Here is a 15,128-nt window from a genome sequence, read left to right on the forward strand (position 1 = left end):
ACATTTGAATCAGTTCTAATGAGGTGGATGAAACTGGAGCCTATTATACAGAGTGAAGTAAGTCAGAAAGAAAAACACCAATACAGTATACTAATATGCATATATATGGAATTTATAAAGATAACGATGACCCTATATGCGAGACAGCAAAGGAGACACAGTTGTATAGAACAGTCTTTTGGATTCTGTGGGAGACGGCGAGGGTGGGATGATTTGAGAGAACAGCACTGAAACATGTATATTATTATATGTGGAACAGATTACCAGTCCAGGTTTGATGCATGAGACAGGGTGCTCTGGGCTAGTGCACTGGGATGACCCTGAGGGATCGGATGGGGAGGGAGGTGGGAAGGGGGTTCAGGATGGGGAACACATGTACACCCATGGGTGATTCATGTCAATGTATGGCAAAACCACTACAATATTGTAAAGTAATTAGCCTCCAATTAAAATAAATAAATTAAAAAAAATTTTAGATTATGCCCACGAGGAAGTCACATGTACTCAGTATAATAAAGTGTTAGAGCTAAGTACAGTATTTAGTGGTTTTGACTGATGCTCCACTGCCTAAAATGCTAACATGGGAACAGTCTTCATTATTCTCCACAGAAGCAAGAACTCTATTAGTAGTGGGTATAAATACTGGGTTAAAATCTTAGCCTTGCTATGTAGTTTCTGAGCAACTTTGGGGAAGCTATTTAACTAGACTGTGTACCCAACTGACTAACTGGATTGTTGTGAATATTAGGATGAATTACTAACTGCAAAATACACTGAACAATACGTGGCACATTGTTGTTGTTCAGTCACTCGGTGGTGCCCCGACTCTCTGTGATTCCATGAACTGTAGCATGCTAGGCTTCCCTGTCCTTCAACATCTCCCAGAATTTGCTCAAACTCATGTCTATTGAGTGGGTGATGCCATCCAACCATCTTGTCCTCTTCTCCTCTTGCCTTCAGTCTTTCTCAGCATCAGAGTCTTTTCCAATGAATCGGCTCTTTGCATCAGGTGGCTGAAGTATTGGAGCTTCAGCTTCAGCATCAGTCCTTCCAATGAATATTCAGGACTGATTCCCTTTAGGATTGACTGGTTTGATCTCCGTGCAGTCCAAGGGACTCTCAAGAGTCTTCTCCAACACCACAGTTCAAAAGCATTAATTCTTCAGTGCTCAGCCTTTTTTATTGTTCAACTCTCACACCTGTACATGACTACTGCAAAAACCATAGCTTTGACTATACTGACCTTTGTCAGCAGAGTGATGTCTCTGCTTTTTAATACGCTGTCAAGATTTGTCATGTGGCACATAGTAGGTATATTAAATAATGGCTATCTATTATTATGATTATAATTCTCATTGTTACCATGTACCTACTACTTGGTCAAGAAAGTTTTTAGGTGCTGCAGGTACAGAAACAAATAGTAAGTAGTTGCTGCTCTGAAGTTGATAATTTAGTGGGGGAGACAGAAATAAATAAACTATTCTTATACAGTGTGATACACAAAATATAGTTGTACTAACTACACTTGTTTGAAAGGAAAAGGTAATTCATTCTACTAGCGTTAGTCACAGAAAACTCAAGAAAGGTCAATACACTTGTGAAGGATGTTGGGATAGGCATGAATTTGTCAGGAACAGAAAATGTGGGAATACGTGGGGATGAGAGCATTCTGAATAAAAAAAAAAACAGGGATGGTGCAGCACAGTGCATTTGGGACCTATAAATCTTTTGGTAGCTAGGGTGTAGGAAAGTAACTGGGGTAAAACAGTAGATGAGATTAGGTCATTTGGTAGGGACAACAGGTGGAGAGTGGAGAGAAGTTATATGAAATGTCAGCTTTCAGTGAAATTACACAACTAAGTTTAGGAATTTTAAGAAGTCATTTTTTAAAAAATTTAAGTATGGTTGGTGTACGTAATTATATAAGTCACAGGTGTACAATGCAGTGATTCATAATTTTTAAAGGTAATATTCTATTTATAGTCATTATAAAATATTGGCTATATACTCTGTGCTGTACAATATATCCTTGTAACTTACTTATATTATACATAAGTTTGAACCTTTTAATCCCCTCTCGATATTGCCCCTCCCCACCTCTCTTCCCCAACTGGTAACCACTAGTTTGCTCTCTATATCTGTGAGTTTGCATCTTTTTTGTTATACTCACTAGTTTGTTGATTTTTTTCAGATTCCACACGTATAAGTGCTGTCATACAGTATTTGCCTTTCTCTGCCTGACTTGCTTCACTTAGCATAATACCCTCCAAGTCCATCCAAATGGCAAAACTTCATTCTTTTGTATGGTTGAATAATATTCTATTGGATATATATACCTATATATATATATATATATATATATATATAAAACCATTCATCTGCTGATGGACACTTAAGAAGTCATTTATTTTTTTAATTGAGATATAATTCACATACCATAAAATTCACCATTTAAAATTGTACAAATTAGAGTTTTTTTTAGTATATTCACAAGGTTGTACAACCATTACTGCTATCTAATTCTAGAATATTTTAATTACTCCAAAAAGAAACCTAAAACTCATTAGCAGACACATTCTATTTCCTTTCACTCTCATCCTCTGATGACCATGAATCTACTTTTCTGTGTCTATGGATTTGTCTATTCAGGACATTTCATATAAATAGGATCAAGGCTATTTAACCTTTTTGTCAGGATTCTTTCACTTAATAAAATGTTTTCAAGGTTCTTCCATGTTGTAGCATTTATCAGTACTTCATTCCTTTTTATGGCTGAATATTATTCCATTGCATGGATATACCAATTTGTTTATCCATTCATCAGTTGATGAATATTTAGGTTATTTCTACTTTTTGGCTGTTATGAGTAATGCTAGTGGAACATTTGTGTACAAGTTTTTGTGTGAATGTTATGTTTAGAATACTTGAGTACAAACCTCAAGTAGAACTGCTGAGTCATGTGATTAACTCCATGTTTGACTTTTTGAGGAACTGTCAAACTGTTTTCCCCAGTGAATGCATCATTTTACATTTCCACCATCAGAATATGAGTTATAATTTCTCCATATCCTTGCCAACACTTGTTATTCTCTGTCTTCGTTCATTTCTTCCTTTTCTCATTTCTTTTATTGTGGAATAATACACGTAACATAAAACTTACCATCTTAACCATTTAAAAGTGTACAGTTCAGTGGTGCTGAGTACACTCACACTATTGTGCAATCATCACCACTTAACCAACCTCCAGAATTCTTTTCACGTTGCAAAACTGAAACTCTGTACCAGTTAAACAATAACTCCTCATTTCTCTCTCCTTCTAGCTCATGACAACCACTCCTCTACTTTCTGTCTCTATGACTTTGTCTACTCTAGGTACCTCATGTAGGTGGAATTATACAATACCTGTCTTTTTGTGACTGTCTTCTTTCATTTCTCATGTCTTTAAGATTCATCCATATTGTACCATGTATCAGAATTTCTTTTCAATTTTAGGATTAATAATACTTCATTGTATGCAGATAATACATTTTGTTTATCCATTCACTTGTGGATGGGCATTTGGGTTGTTTCTACTTTTGAACTATTGTGAAAAATGCTGCTATGAACATGAGTATACAAGTATCTATTTGAGTCTCTGCTTTCACTTTTTTGAGTATATATATGCCCAGAAGTGATTTTTGGAGAAATTGCCATACTGTTTTCCATAGCAATTATAATTTTACATTCCCACCCAGAGTGCACAAGGGTTACAATTTCTCCATATTCTTACTGATACTTTTTTGCTTGCCCTCATTCATTTTTAAAATAAATTTAAAGCTACTTTGAATTGTAATTGCTATGAAAACAAAAGAAAAGCTACATACTAGAGTTCCTTTTGTTATATAAAAAACTTAAAAAATTGTGAAAATCAAATGAGGTTAAAACATGAAAACATTTTATAAGTTATAATGCTTTAAAAATGTTACTGTAATAATAAAACTCTTAACAGCATTTCCAGACTGGATATTCATATTAATATTCTTAGGGGGAATAGTATTTGGCTTTTTAATGATCAGAACTGCTCTGGCTTGATTGTGTGTGTGTGTGTGTGTGTGCGCACGTGCATGCACATACCTTTTAATTTTCTTTCATAGAAAGAAGTTTTAAAGATATGTTTTAAATGGTTGCAACTTTAAACTACTAGTCACACTTCACTACTAAAATGTGGAAATGAAGATTTCATAATACTCTCAGTATTTTAAACATATAAATGAATCACTACAAAAGACTACGTCAGCAAAATGCAGAAAAAAATATGAAGTCAAATTCATGATTTATCATGTATATATTTTAAAAAATCTCAATCTTTAGTGGTTATCTTGGTAGCTATGTTTTAATAAGCATATTTATATAATTTGTGGCCTTAAGATTATCAATAAAAGTCTTAGTAAAAGCAAAATTTTTAAAGCTTAACTTTAAACTTCTTACTGTTTAATTTCTTTAAAAAGAGATATTTTCAAAGATTACTAGGTTGACCTCAACTAAAACTGAGCCAAAATTTAGAAAGGAAAGGACTGCTGCTGCTGCTGCTAAGTCGCTTCAGTCGTGTCAGACTCAGTGAGACCCCAGAGACAGCAGCCCACCAGGCTCCCCCGCCCCTGGGATTCTCCAGCCAAGAACACTGGAGTGGGTTGCCACTTCCTTCTCCAGTGCATGAAAGTGAAAAGTGAAAGCGAAGTCGCTCAGTCGTGTCCGACTCTTAGCGACCCCATGGACTGCAGCCTACCAGGCTCCTCCGCTCATGGGATTTTCTAGGCAAGAGTAATGGAGTGGGTTGCCATTGCCTTCTCCAAAAGGACTAACCATATACAAATCAGTACTTTTTAGCAAACAGGATGCTGTGTGTATGTTATTTCTGTCATCTTTCTCCCATTTACATAAACAAGACTGTCAACCACAATCCCTGCTGTCTTCATCCTTTCCTTATACCGTTCCTTGTTTCAGTCACATAATCCAGGACTGGCAGGTCAGGAGAATCATTCTCTGTAAAGAGACCGGCGTAAGGGAAGGCTCATAAACCAAATGGGGACAATCAGAATGCTTCCCTAGAAATGAGCTATGGACTATGGAGAAGGGGTTCTCTTTCCTTTCAGTTGGTGAAACTAGCAATATTACAGCCATTTAAAACATAAAGCAAATATTATTTGCTAACTCCTTGTTTTCCAGGAGGAAGCTCATCAGCAGTAGGAGAAAAGTGGATTATTATGCCACGTTTGATTAAAGGCAGACCGAGGAACAGGTGAGAGAAAATACCAACCAGCCAGCAATAATAGTGCTGTGCCCCTGATTTTGTACTGCTTAGACTTCTTAGGGATGTGAGTCAATAACTTCCCTTTTTACTTTAGGTAGTTTGAGTTATGTTTCTGTGATCCTGTACATAAAGGAGTCTTAAAATATGAATATCATTGATCTGATTTGTTTTCATTAAAAACAGATTTACATTTGTGCTTAAAATCAAAACCACTTTGATGGCAAACATTATAAACATTCTTTAGAAAAACATTTATTTATGTAGGTAAATAGTTTAAAGATATTTTTCATTTTCTTTCAATTTAAAACAGTGGAATTTAAAGCAGATGAAGTGCCAAAAACATTGTTAGTACAAATATTGCTGAGTAGCAGAGTTGTGGGGATAGGGTGTGATAGTTATTCAAATCACTTTTCAATATCAACTACAGCACACACAGTTATAATGTCACATGATACTTGTTGATTAGTGTCGTTCTCAGTGTTAGTTGCTCAGTCATGTCACTCTTTTTGACCCCATGGACTGTAGCCCACCATATTCCTCTGTCCATGGGATTCTCCAGGCAAGAATACTGGAGTGGGTTGCCATTCCCTTCTCCAGGGGATCTTCCTGACCCAGTGATCGAACTCAGGTCTGCCTGTGTTGCAGGCAGATTCTTTACCATCTGAGCCACCTATGCAATAGCAATAAGTGGTCTTAAGGAAACAGCCAAACACTGAATTCCTGAACTAAGATTACATTGACTATATAAAGACATTTGGGATAGTTAAAAAAAAAAAAAAAGACAATTTTGACTACAGTAACTAGTAAGACTTATTTCAGCATTACACTTACTCAAACTACACAGTTTGGTCTTTTCTATTCTGAATGCCCATCAAGGCAGGTATACCTGTTCTTTGCTGTGGTAAGCAGATTCCCCAGCCAGAGAAATGACATAATGCCTAATATGATAAAGAAAAAGAAAGCTAGCTATTCTAGGTAAGATGGGTTTCTGCCATTTGTCTTGGGGTTCTTACATCCTAATAGCTCCCCTAACTTCTTGCTTGCTAGACACTAGCAGACCCCAACTGTTTTTAACACTACTTCTTCAATATTTTTATTATCTCTTATCTCTTACTGTTGTGAAGCAAAAGTTAGAACTGGACATGGAACAACAGACTGGTTCCAAATTGGGAAAGGAGTACATCAAGGCTGTATATTGTCACCCTGCTTATTTAACTTATGTGCAGAGTACATCATGAGAAACGCTGGGCTGGAAGAAGCACAAGCTGGAATCAAGATTTCCGGGAAAATATCAATAACCTCAGATATGCAGATGACACTACCCTTATGGCAGAAAGCAAAGAAGAACTAAAGAGCCTCTTGATGAAAGTGAAAAAGAGGAGAGTGAAAAAGTTGGCTTAAAGCTCAACATTTAGAAAACAAAGATCATGGCATCTGGTCCCATCACTTCATGGAAAATAGATGGGGAAACAGTGGAAACAGTGGCTGACTTTATTTTTGGGGGGCTCCAAAATCACTGCAGATGGTGACTGCAGCCATGAAATTAAAAGATGCTTACTCCTTGGAAGGAAAGTTATGACCAACCTAGACAGCATATTAAAAAGCAGAGATGTTACTTTGTCAACAAAGGTCCATCTAGTCAAGGCTATGGTTTTTTCCAGTGGTCATGTATGGATGTGAGAGTTGGATTATAAAGAAAGCTGAGCACCCAAGAATTGATGCTTTTGAACTGTGGTGTTGGAGAAGACTCTTGAGAGTCCCTTGGACTGCAAGGAGATCCAACCAGTCCATGCTAAAGGAGATTGGTCCTGGGTGTTCATTGGAAGGACTGATGTTGAAGCTGAAACTCCAATACTTTGGCCACCTAATGCGAAGAGCTGACTCATTTGAAAAGACCCTGATGCTGGTAAAGATTGAGAGCAGGAAGAGAAGGGGACGACAGAGGATGAGATGGCTGGATGGCATCACTGACTCAACGGACATGGGTTTGGATGGACTCCGGGAGTTGGTGATGGACAGGGAGGCCTGGCGTGCTGTGGTTCATGGTGTCGTAAAGAGTCGGACACGACTGAGCACCTGAACTGAACTGACTCTTGTGATCTAAGTCTCCAACAGTGGACTAATCACAGTTTTCCGACAGTGTTTTTTCCTGTCCTATACTTTCTAGCCAGTATGCCAGCCAGTGGTCAAGGACTGGTTGTTGTTCGCTTGCTAAGTCATGTCTGACTCTTTGTGACCCCATGAACTACAGCACACCAGGCTTCCCTGTCTTTCACTATCTCCCAGAGTTTGCTCAAATTCATGTCCGTTGAGTAGGTGATGTCATCCAACCATCTCATCCTCTGTTGCCCCTCTGTTTCATCCTCTGTCACTAACGACTGGTAATTACCTTGAATGGAATACCAGTTAAGCAAGAACTAGAAAAATGGAACAAATAAAAAAACCTGTTTCTGGAATTGCTCATTTGGGGAACTGAGATCAATTCTATGCTCAACTAGTCAAAATCCAACCTTTAATCCCTTATGTTGTTCAGTAGCAGGAGACAGGCAAATCATCGGCAGATAAGGAATTCCTTTAGAGGGCAGGAAACTCTGCTGGATATGCCTTGAATATAATTAAATGAAGTTTTCTTGCTTTCCAGTATCCTTTTGTTTATCACTAATAAATCTCCTCTCGTCTCAGTGATAAGTAGGCTGAAGTGGTTACTTTTATTCCTGGTAACCACAATCATGGTCACTGCACAGTCTGAGAAAAGGGTATAAATGTCTTTTGAATAGATATATCCAGGAAAAATGCCAACTGAGCTGGTTCTGTTTAAAGCCTGCATAACTCGATTTCTTTAGCCAAATCAGTATGCTGCAAACTGCACTCTCCTACTAACATTAAGAATGTGACCAGTTAAATTTAAATTTCAGAAGTCTGTTCTTTACTACAAAGTTGAAAATACAGACTTTTCAGTTTGGGAAAACAGAGAATATAACTCAAAAGGATAATTACTCTGTGTACATTATATATGTCTGTGTTGAGACCACAATGGTATACAGGCAACTACGGGACTATAAACAAATTGTGATCTGAGAGCCTGGTAAATCCAGTTGTTTAGAACTTGCTACATATTCTTCCATTAAAACATTCATAAATCACAACTAACATTTACTGCTTGTTCAGAGCTGCGCTGAGTGCTTACTTAGTCTGAATGAATCTATAAAGGGTGAACTTTTCTATTTCACATTTACGAGGAAACGGATGCACAGATTGATTAGGTAATTAGTTCAGGGTCATACAGCTAGAAAGGGGCAGTGCAGAATCTGGACCTCAGCAAGTAGACCATTTCTAAAGTCTGCCTTAGACTGAGACTTAACCACCACGGATTTCATCTCTTGCTAGGCAGGTTCAGAGGCTAGACTATTTATCTTAGAGTAGTAAAAGCAGTAATTACTAGTAATAGTAACCTTAGTTATGGGACATAAATGAAACCATAGAATAGGAGAGGGAGAAACATTTTTCATTTTTCTTGGTAAGAGAATCTAGGCATTGACTGAAAAAATTTATAAGGCATGATTTATCTGCTCTGTATTTCTAAAACAGATCAACCTGAAAATTTTCTATTTTCTTTCCTTTCCATCAACTTGTGTGTATGATGACAAAGGTGACAAAGGTGACAAAGGTACTCTTTCACATCCTTTTAATTTACTGCATTTTTAAAAACTAATTTTTACAAGCTAAGAACTAATTTTTACAAGCTAGAACCAAGAACTAAGTCTTGGTTATATAAGCCCTGTGATCACTGACCTAGAGCCAGACATCCTGGAATGTGAAGTCAAGTGGGCCTTAGAAAGCATCACTACGAACAAAGCCAGTGGAGGTGATGGAATTCCAGGTGAGCTAGTTCAAATCCTGAAAGATGATGCTGTGAAAGTGCTGCACTCAATATGCCAGCAAATTTGGAAAACTCAGCAGTGGCCACAGGACTGGAAAAGGTCAGTTTTCATTCCGATCCCAAAGAAAGGCAATGCCAAAGAATGCTCAAACTACCGCATAATTGCACTCATCTCACATGCTAGTAAAGTAATGCTCAAAATTCTCCAAGCCAGGCTTCAGCAATAAGTGAACCGTGAACTTCCTGATGTTCAAGCTGGTTTTAGAAAAGGCAGAGGAACCAGAGATCAAATTGACAACATCCGCTGGATCATGGAAAAAGAAAGAGAGTTCCAGAAAAACATCTATTTCTGCTTTATTGACTATGCCAAAGCCTTTGACTGTGTGGATCACAATAAACTGTGGAAAATTCTGAAAGAGATGGGAATACCAGACCACCTGATCTGCCTCTTGAGAAATTTGTATGCAGGTCAGGAAGCAACAGTTAGAACTGTACATGGAACAACAGACTGGTTCCAAATAGGAAAAGGAGTTCATCAAGGCTGTATATTGTCACTTTGTTTATTTAACTTATATGCAGAGTACATCATGAGAAACGCTGGACTGGAAGAAACACAAACTGGAATCAAGGTTGCCGGGAGAAATACCAATAACCTCAGATATGCAGATGACACCACTCTTATGGCAGAAAGTGAAGAGGAACTCAAAAGCCTCTTGATGAAAGTGAAAGTGGAGAGTGAAAAAGTTGGCTTAAAGCTCAACATTCAGAAAACAAAGATCATGGCATCTGGTCCCACCACTTCATGGGAAATAGATGGGGAAACAGTGGAAACAGTGTCAGACTTTATTTTTCTGGGCTCCAAAATCACCGCGGATGGTGACTGCAGCCATGAAATTAAAAGACGCTTACTCCTTGGAAGGAAAGTTATGACCAACCTAGATAGCATGTTCAAAAGCAGAGATGTTACTTTTTCAACAAAGGTTCATCTAGTCAGGGCTATGGTTTTTCCTGTGGTCATGTATGGATGTGAGAGTTCGACCGTGAAGAAGGCTGAGCGTCAAAGAATTGATGCTTTTGAACTGTGGTGTTGGAGAAGACTCTTGAGAGTCCCTTGGACTGCAAGGAGATCCAACCAGTCCATTCTGAAGGAGATCAGCCCTGGGTGTTCTTTGGAAGGAATGATGCTAAAGCTGAAATTCCAGTACTTTGGCCACCTCATGTGAAGAGTTGACTCATTGGAAAAGACTCTGACGCCGGGAGGGATTGGGGGCAGGAGGAGAAGGGGACAACAGAGGATGAGATGGCTGGATGGCATCACTGACTCAATGGACGTGAGTCTGAGTGATCTCCGGGAGTTGGTGATGGGCAGGGAGGCCTGGCGTGCTGCAATTCATGGGGTCGCAAAGAGTCGGACACGACTGAGCGACTGATCTGATCTGATCATCATTTTTAAAAACTTAGATTTTTAAGGAGATTAAATAATCACTAAGAAGTAGCAAACAAATACTATTTATTTGGTAATTATTTGGCATTTTCTTCAGTTTTATAGACTTTCTAAAATTCAGTGATAGTAATTTTTGTAGGAAAATAGCCAGGCTCTCTTCTCCCTTATCAAGTAAACTGTTTTGGTTCAAAGTTACATACTCTTAGTTTCCAAACTGTTATAAACACAAGCTAATTGAGTAACAGTGTATTTTCTGATCAGTATTTATTCCTATATTAACCTCAGTTTTACTCTTTGTTCAGCGCAAACAGATTTAGACTACTTCTTCCTACAGTTACGTAAGTCTGTCTCACTACCTAGGGCTAAAAAAAAAGTTTATGTTTATACTTTAAAAGAGAAAAGAACCGTGTTTACTGAAAGTTCTTGGCTTAGGCTTAATATGTACCTAATATTTTAAATAAAAGCACACTCTTTCCTTGGATGGCACATTTTCTTCTTCATCTCAGACTTTCCCCTTAAAGCAAGGCTCCTTAACTTTTATGTAAACATGATTCCTAAAGTGACAGAAGTCCTCTTTAACAAGGTGGTTGATTCCACTTATCATATCTAGCTAAATGTAGTTGCAGCTGGTTTTCTAGTGGTAGTGGTGATAGGTTATAGTGAGTCACCCTACTCCAACCAGTGCCCCTTGTGACCAATGGCATGTACTCATGAGGTAATGGGTCAGAATTCAGGCTCCAGGCTGTGGTTGAGGAGCAGCTTTTCTGTAAGACAATGTTAACTGTTACTGGAATTCTACCCTAAAACTTGGCACCACCTTGCAGCTGAATGTTTCTCAACATTTACAGACAATGACGCGCGCTCAAACTTGCTAAGTGAGATACATCAAGAAAGTACTGGAGGTCCTAGGGGTTCTCCCCTTGGTAATCATCCACTAACTTCTTAAAAAGGTGATACCTAAATGGGATCTTAAAGAATATCAAATCAGCTTGGCCAATAACATGGGGGAAGGAAGTTTCATGGGGAAGAATACAAACTTTCAAAGACACCAGGAAAATGGTACAGTCTGAGAACTATATAAGTAGTCTGCTACAGCTGTAAGAGACAGGGATGCATGGATGATTGGCAAGAAATGAAGCCAGAGTCTTGATGATAAATGTATTTATTTGCAATTCTAAGATGTCAGAGCATATGTTAGGGACAGCAGAGAGTCACAGGAAGACTTGTATGTATGAACAGATGAACTATATGAAGACATCCACTTAAGTTTTTAGTGACGGACTGAAAGAGAATAGAAAACCAAAATGGAGCAATTAAAATAAATCAGGTGAGAAATGATGAAGGCTTGAACTAAACAGCAATGGCATGGAGGCATATGGTCAGATGTGAGATTAAAAATGAGGAAACCACAGTGACTGACATAGTGAGGGGAAGGGAGGAGGGCAGAATCAAGGGTGACTTTCAAGTTGCTAGTATGGGTAGCCAGTTGAAGTAAAGGATTATGAAGGAGTTTTAGGCTAGGCAGGGGATGCAATGCAGCCAGGAGCGGGTGGAGGGAATGGAGAACTAGCATACGCTGACGCTTATAAGGCTGCTAATTTCCCATTTATTACATTTTCTCTAGAGAGAAAAATCATCATTTAAAAGGTCATTTTAGCTCTCTGTTAGTACAGAAGCTCTACTGTGTATTTCCAGAAGCAAAAAAGAGGTCATGGTCATTGTTAGATATATTTACAACATATATTCCAATGAGTACCAAAATGGATTGGACCCATATGCTCAATTCACATTAAAGTATATGTCACAATCCATCTGCTTTTAAAGTGTGTCAGAAACAATTTCCAGAACAAATGCCAAATATCCTGGAGATGTTTGGTTCAAATTACCAATCCATACCATTGTACTTGAACTGTTTGCTACTGAAATATATACTAAATGGAGATACGTGAAGGAAATCTGTTCTTCTAGACTTCAAAATATGTTTTTAAATTTCATATTTTGAAAGATAAAATGAGAAAAGGATTGCATATATGAAAGAAAAAAATGCATACATTTTCTTGAAGGGCTCAAGGCCAAGAATTCCAAAGTATACTGCTAGTATAGTATGAATGCCTGGAGAGCTAACATAGCTAAATACAGTGGGGTGAACTAAAACCCCCAAACTGGAAAGACTCTTTACATGTGTCTAGATACTTGCAAAAGAGAATAGTTCTGAATAACCCATCAAGATACATCTTATCCAGGATGAGCTGTGTAGCCAGGTTTGCCTGGATGGAAAACATAACTGTCAAATTTTTGAGTCACAACTTTTCAAAAAAATTTTTTATAAAACTCACACAAACAATATCTAGTTCCATAATAACCATTACCATAGATTACTCTATTTATTTTCCCATCTGGCTCAACCTAGGTCATGTAGAGTAAATTTCCTATATACTAAGGTCTCATACATAAAAAACTGCTGAGTGACTGAACAACAACAAATTAGAAATAAGAAAAAGAGGATGGGGAGGGACGGAGAGAGAAAAAATGCAGCACAGGAAGAAAAGGAACAATGCTTCTTGTGGATACTACTGCTGTCAAACAAAAATGTCATCAATTTCCATCTCTTTTGCATATACAGGTTCATCACCAATTTATTGAAAATACTCCTAAAATGTTTTAAGGCTAGTTTTAGTAGTATAGCATAGATTTTTCACTTTTTAAACATAGCAGACACATTATTTGTGGAGGAGGTTTCCTTGACCATAAAACAATGTATAGGAAAAACATATATAGAGCTTGAATGTTTTTATGAAGACTGATAAATTCAACACCTTGATAGTAATATCATTATATCATTAGAACTACTTACTCAAGAAGATCTGGGTCTAGTCCTTCTGATATCATTTTGTTTCTTATTGCCATCACTGGAACACCCTAAACAAAGAGCACAAGATAATTCAATTATTAAATATGCCTCCTTCATAAAGACATACAAATAAACCAATGGAACAGAACTGAAAGCCCAGAAATAAACCCAAGCAACTAATATTGGACAAGAGAGCCAAGAATACTCAGTGGAGAAAAGAGTCTCTTCAATAAATGGTGCTGGAAAAATTAGATATTCACAGGTAAAAGAATAAAACTTGACCACTATCTTGTACCACCCATAAAAACTAACTTGAAATGGGTTAAAGACTTAAATGTAAGACCCCAAACCATGAAACTCCCAGAAGAAAACACAGAAAGCTCCGTGACATGGGTCTAGTAATGGTTTTACAGAAATCATACCTAAAGATTAAGAGACAATGTAAAAAGTAAACAGGTGAGACTACATCAAACTAAAAAGCTACACAGCAGAAGAAACCATCAGCAAAGTGAAAAGACAACCTATGAAGTGGGAAAAATATTTGCAAATCATATTCCTGATAAGAGGTTAGTATCTAAAATATATAAAGAATTCATAAAACTCAAGAGCAAAAAAAAAAAATTAAACAAAAAATGGGCAAAGAACTTGAAGAAACATCTTTCCAAAGAAGATATATCAATGGTCAACAGATACATGAAAAGATGCTCAACATCACTAGCCACTAGAGAAATGCAAATTAAAATCACAATGAGATATCACCTCATGCCTGTTAGAATGGCCATGATTAAAAGACAGAAGATAACAAATGCTAGTGTGGATATGGAAAAAAGAAAACCCTGCGCACCGTTTGTGACACTGTAAAATGGTACAGCCACTGTGGAAAACAGTATCGTATATAATTCTCAAAAAAATTAAAAGGAGAACTACCACACGGTCCAGCAATTCCAGTTCTGAGAGCATATCCAAAAACCTCCAAAACACTAACTTGAACCAATGTCTGCATCCTCATGTTCACAGCAGCACTATTTATAATAGCCAAGACATGGAAACAATCAACATGTCTACTGAAGGATGAATGAATAAAGAGTGTATATACATATACACACAATGGAATATTATTCAGCCATAAAAACCAACAGAATCCTACTATTTGTGACAACATGGGTGGATTTTGAAAGCATAATGCTAGGTGAAATAAATCAGACAGAGAAAGACAAATACTGTATGATCTCACTAATATGTGGAATCTAAACACAAAACAAAAAGCCAAACTCCTAGACAAAGAGATCAGACTTGTGGTTCCAGAGACAGACAGGAGGGGCAGGAGGAATTGGAGGAAGATGGTCAAAAGGTACAAACTAGTAAGAGTTATAAATAAACATGGACTAGGGATGTAACATACAACAGGATGACTACAGATAATACTTGTATATGATATGAAAGTGTTAGTCACTCAGTCGTGTCTGACTCTTTGCAACCCCATGGACTGTAGCCCACCAGGATCCTCTGTCCATTGAATTCTCAAGGCAAGAATACTGTAGTGGGTAGTCATTCCCTTCACCAGGGGATCTTCCCAACCCAGGGATTGAACCCAGGTCTCCTGCACTGCAGGCATATTCTTTACCGTCTGGGCCATCTAACAGTAAATCCTAAGAATTCTCAT

General features: G+C 37.7%; 1 protein-coding gene across 5 annotated transcripts in view; it reads right to left on the reverse strand.

Moving 5' to 3' along the window:
- WASHC3 (WASH complex subunit 3) overlaps positions 1-15,128 on the reverse strand; it is a 58,666-nt gene that overhangs the window by 8,942 nt on the left and 34,596 nt on the right. For 3 of the 5 annotated variants that reach the window (XM_086401036.1, XM_086401033.1, XM_086401032.1), the window contains one exon: positions 13,469-13,533. In XM_086401036.1, the coding sequence (XP_086257162.1) occupies positions 13,469-13,533 (65 nt within the window). Of the gene's footprint in view, positions 1-11,758; positions 11,896-13,468; positions 13,534-15,128 lie in introns of those variants that run through there. The other 2 variants (XM_086401035.1, XM_086401034.1) reach the window with 1 other exon arrangement.

This window comes from Bos grunniens, chromosome 5 (assembly GCF_055505025.1).
Source record: "Bos grunniens cultivar Pamir isolate PY7600 chromosome 5, Bosgru_T2T1.0, whole genome shotgun sequence".
Classification (NCBI taxonomy): Eukaryota; Metazoa; Chordata; class Mammalia; order Artiodactyla; family Bovidae; genus Bos; species Bos grunniens.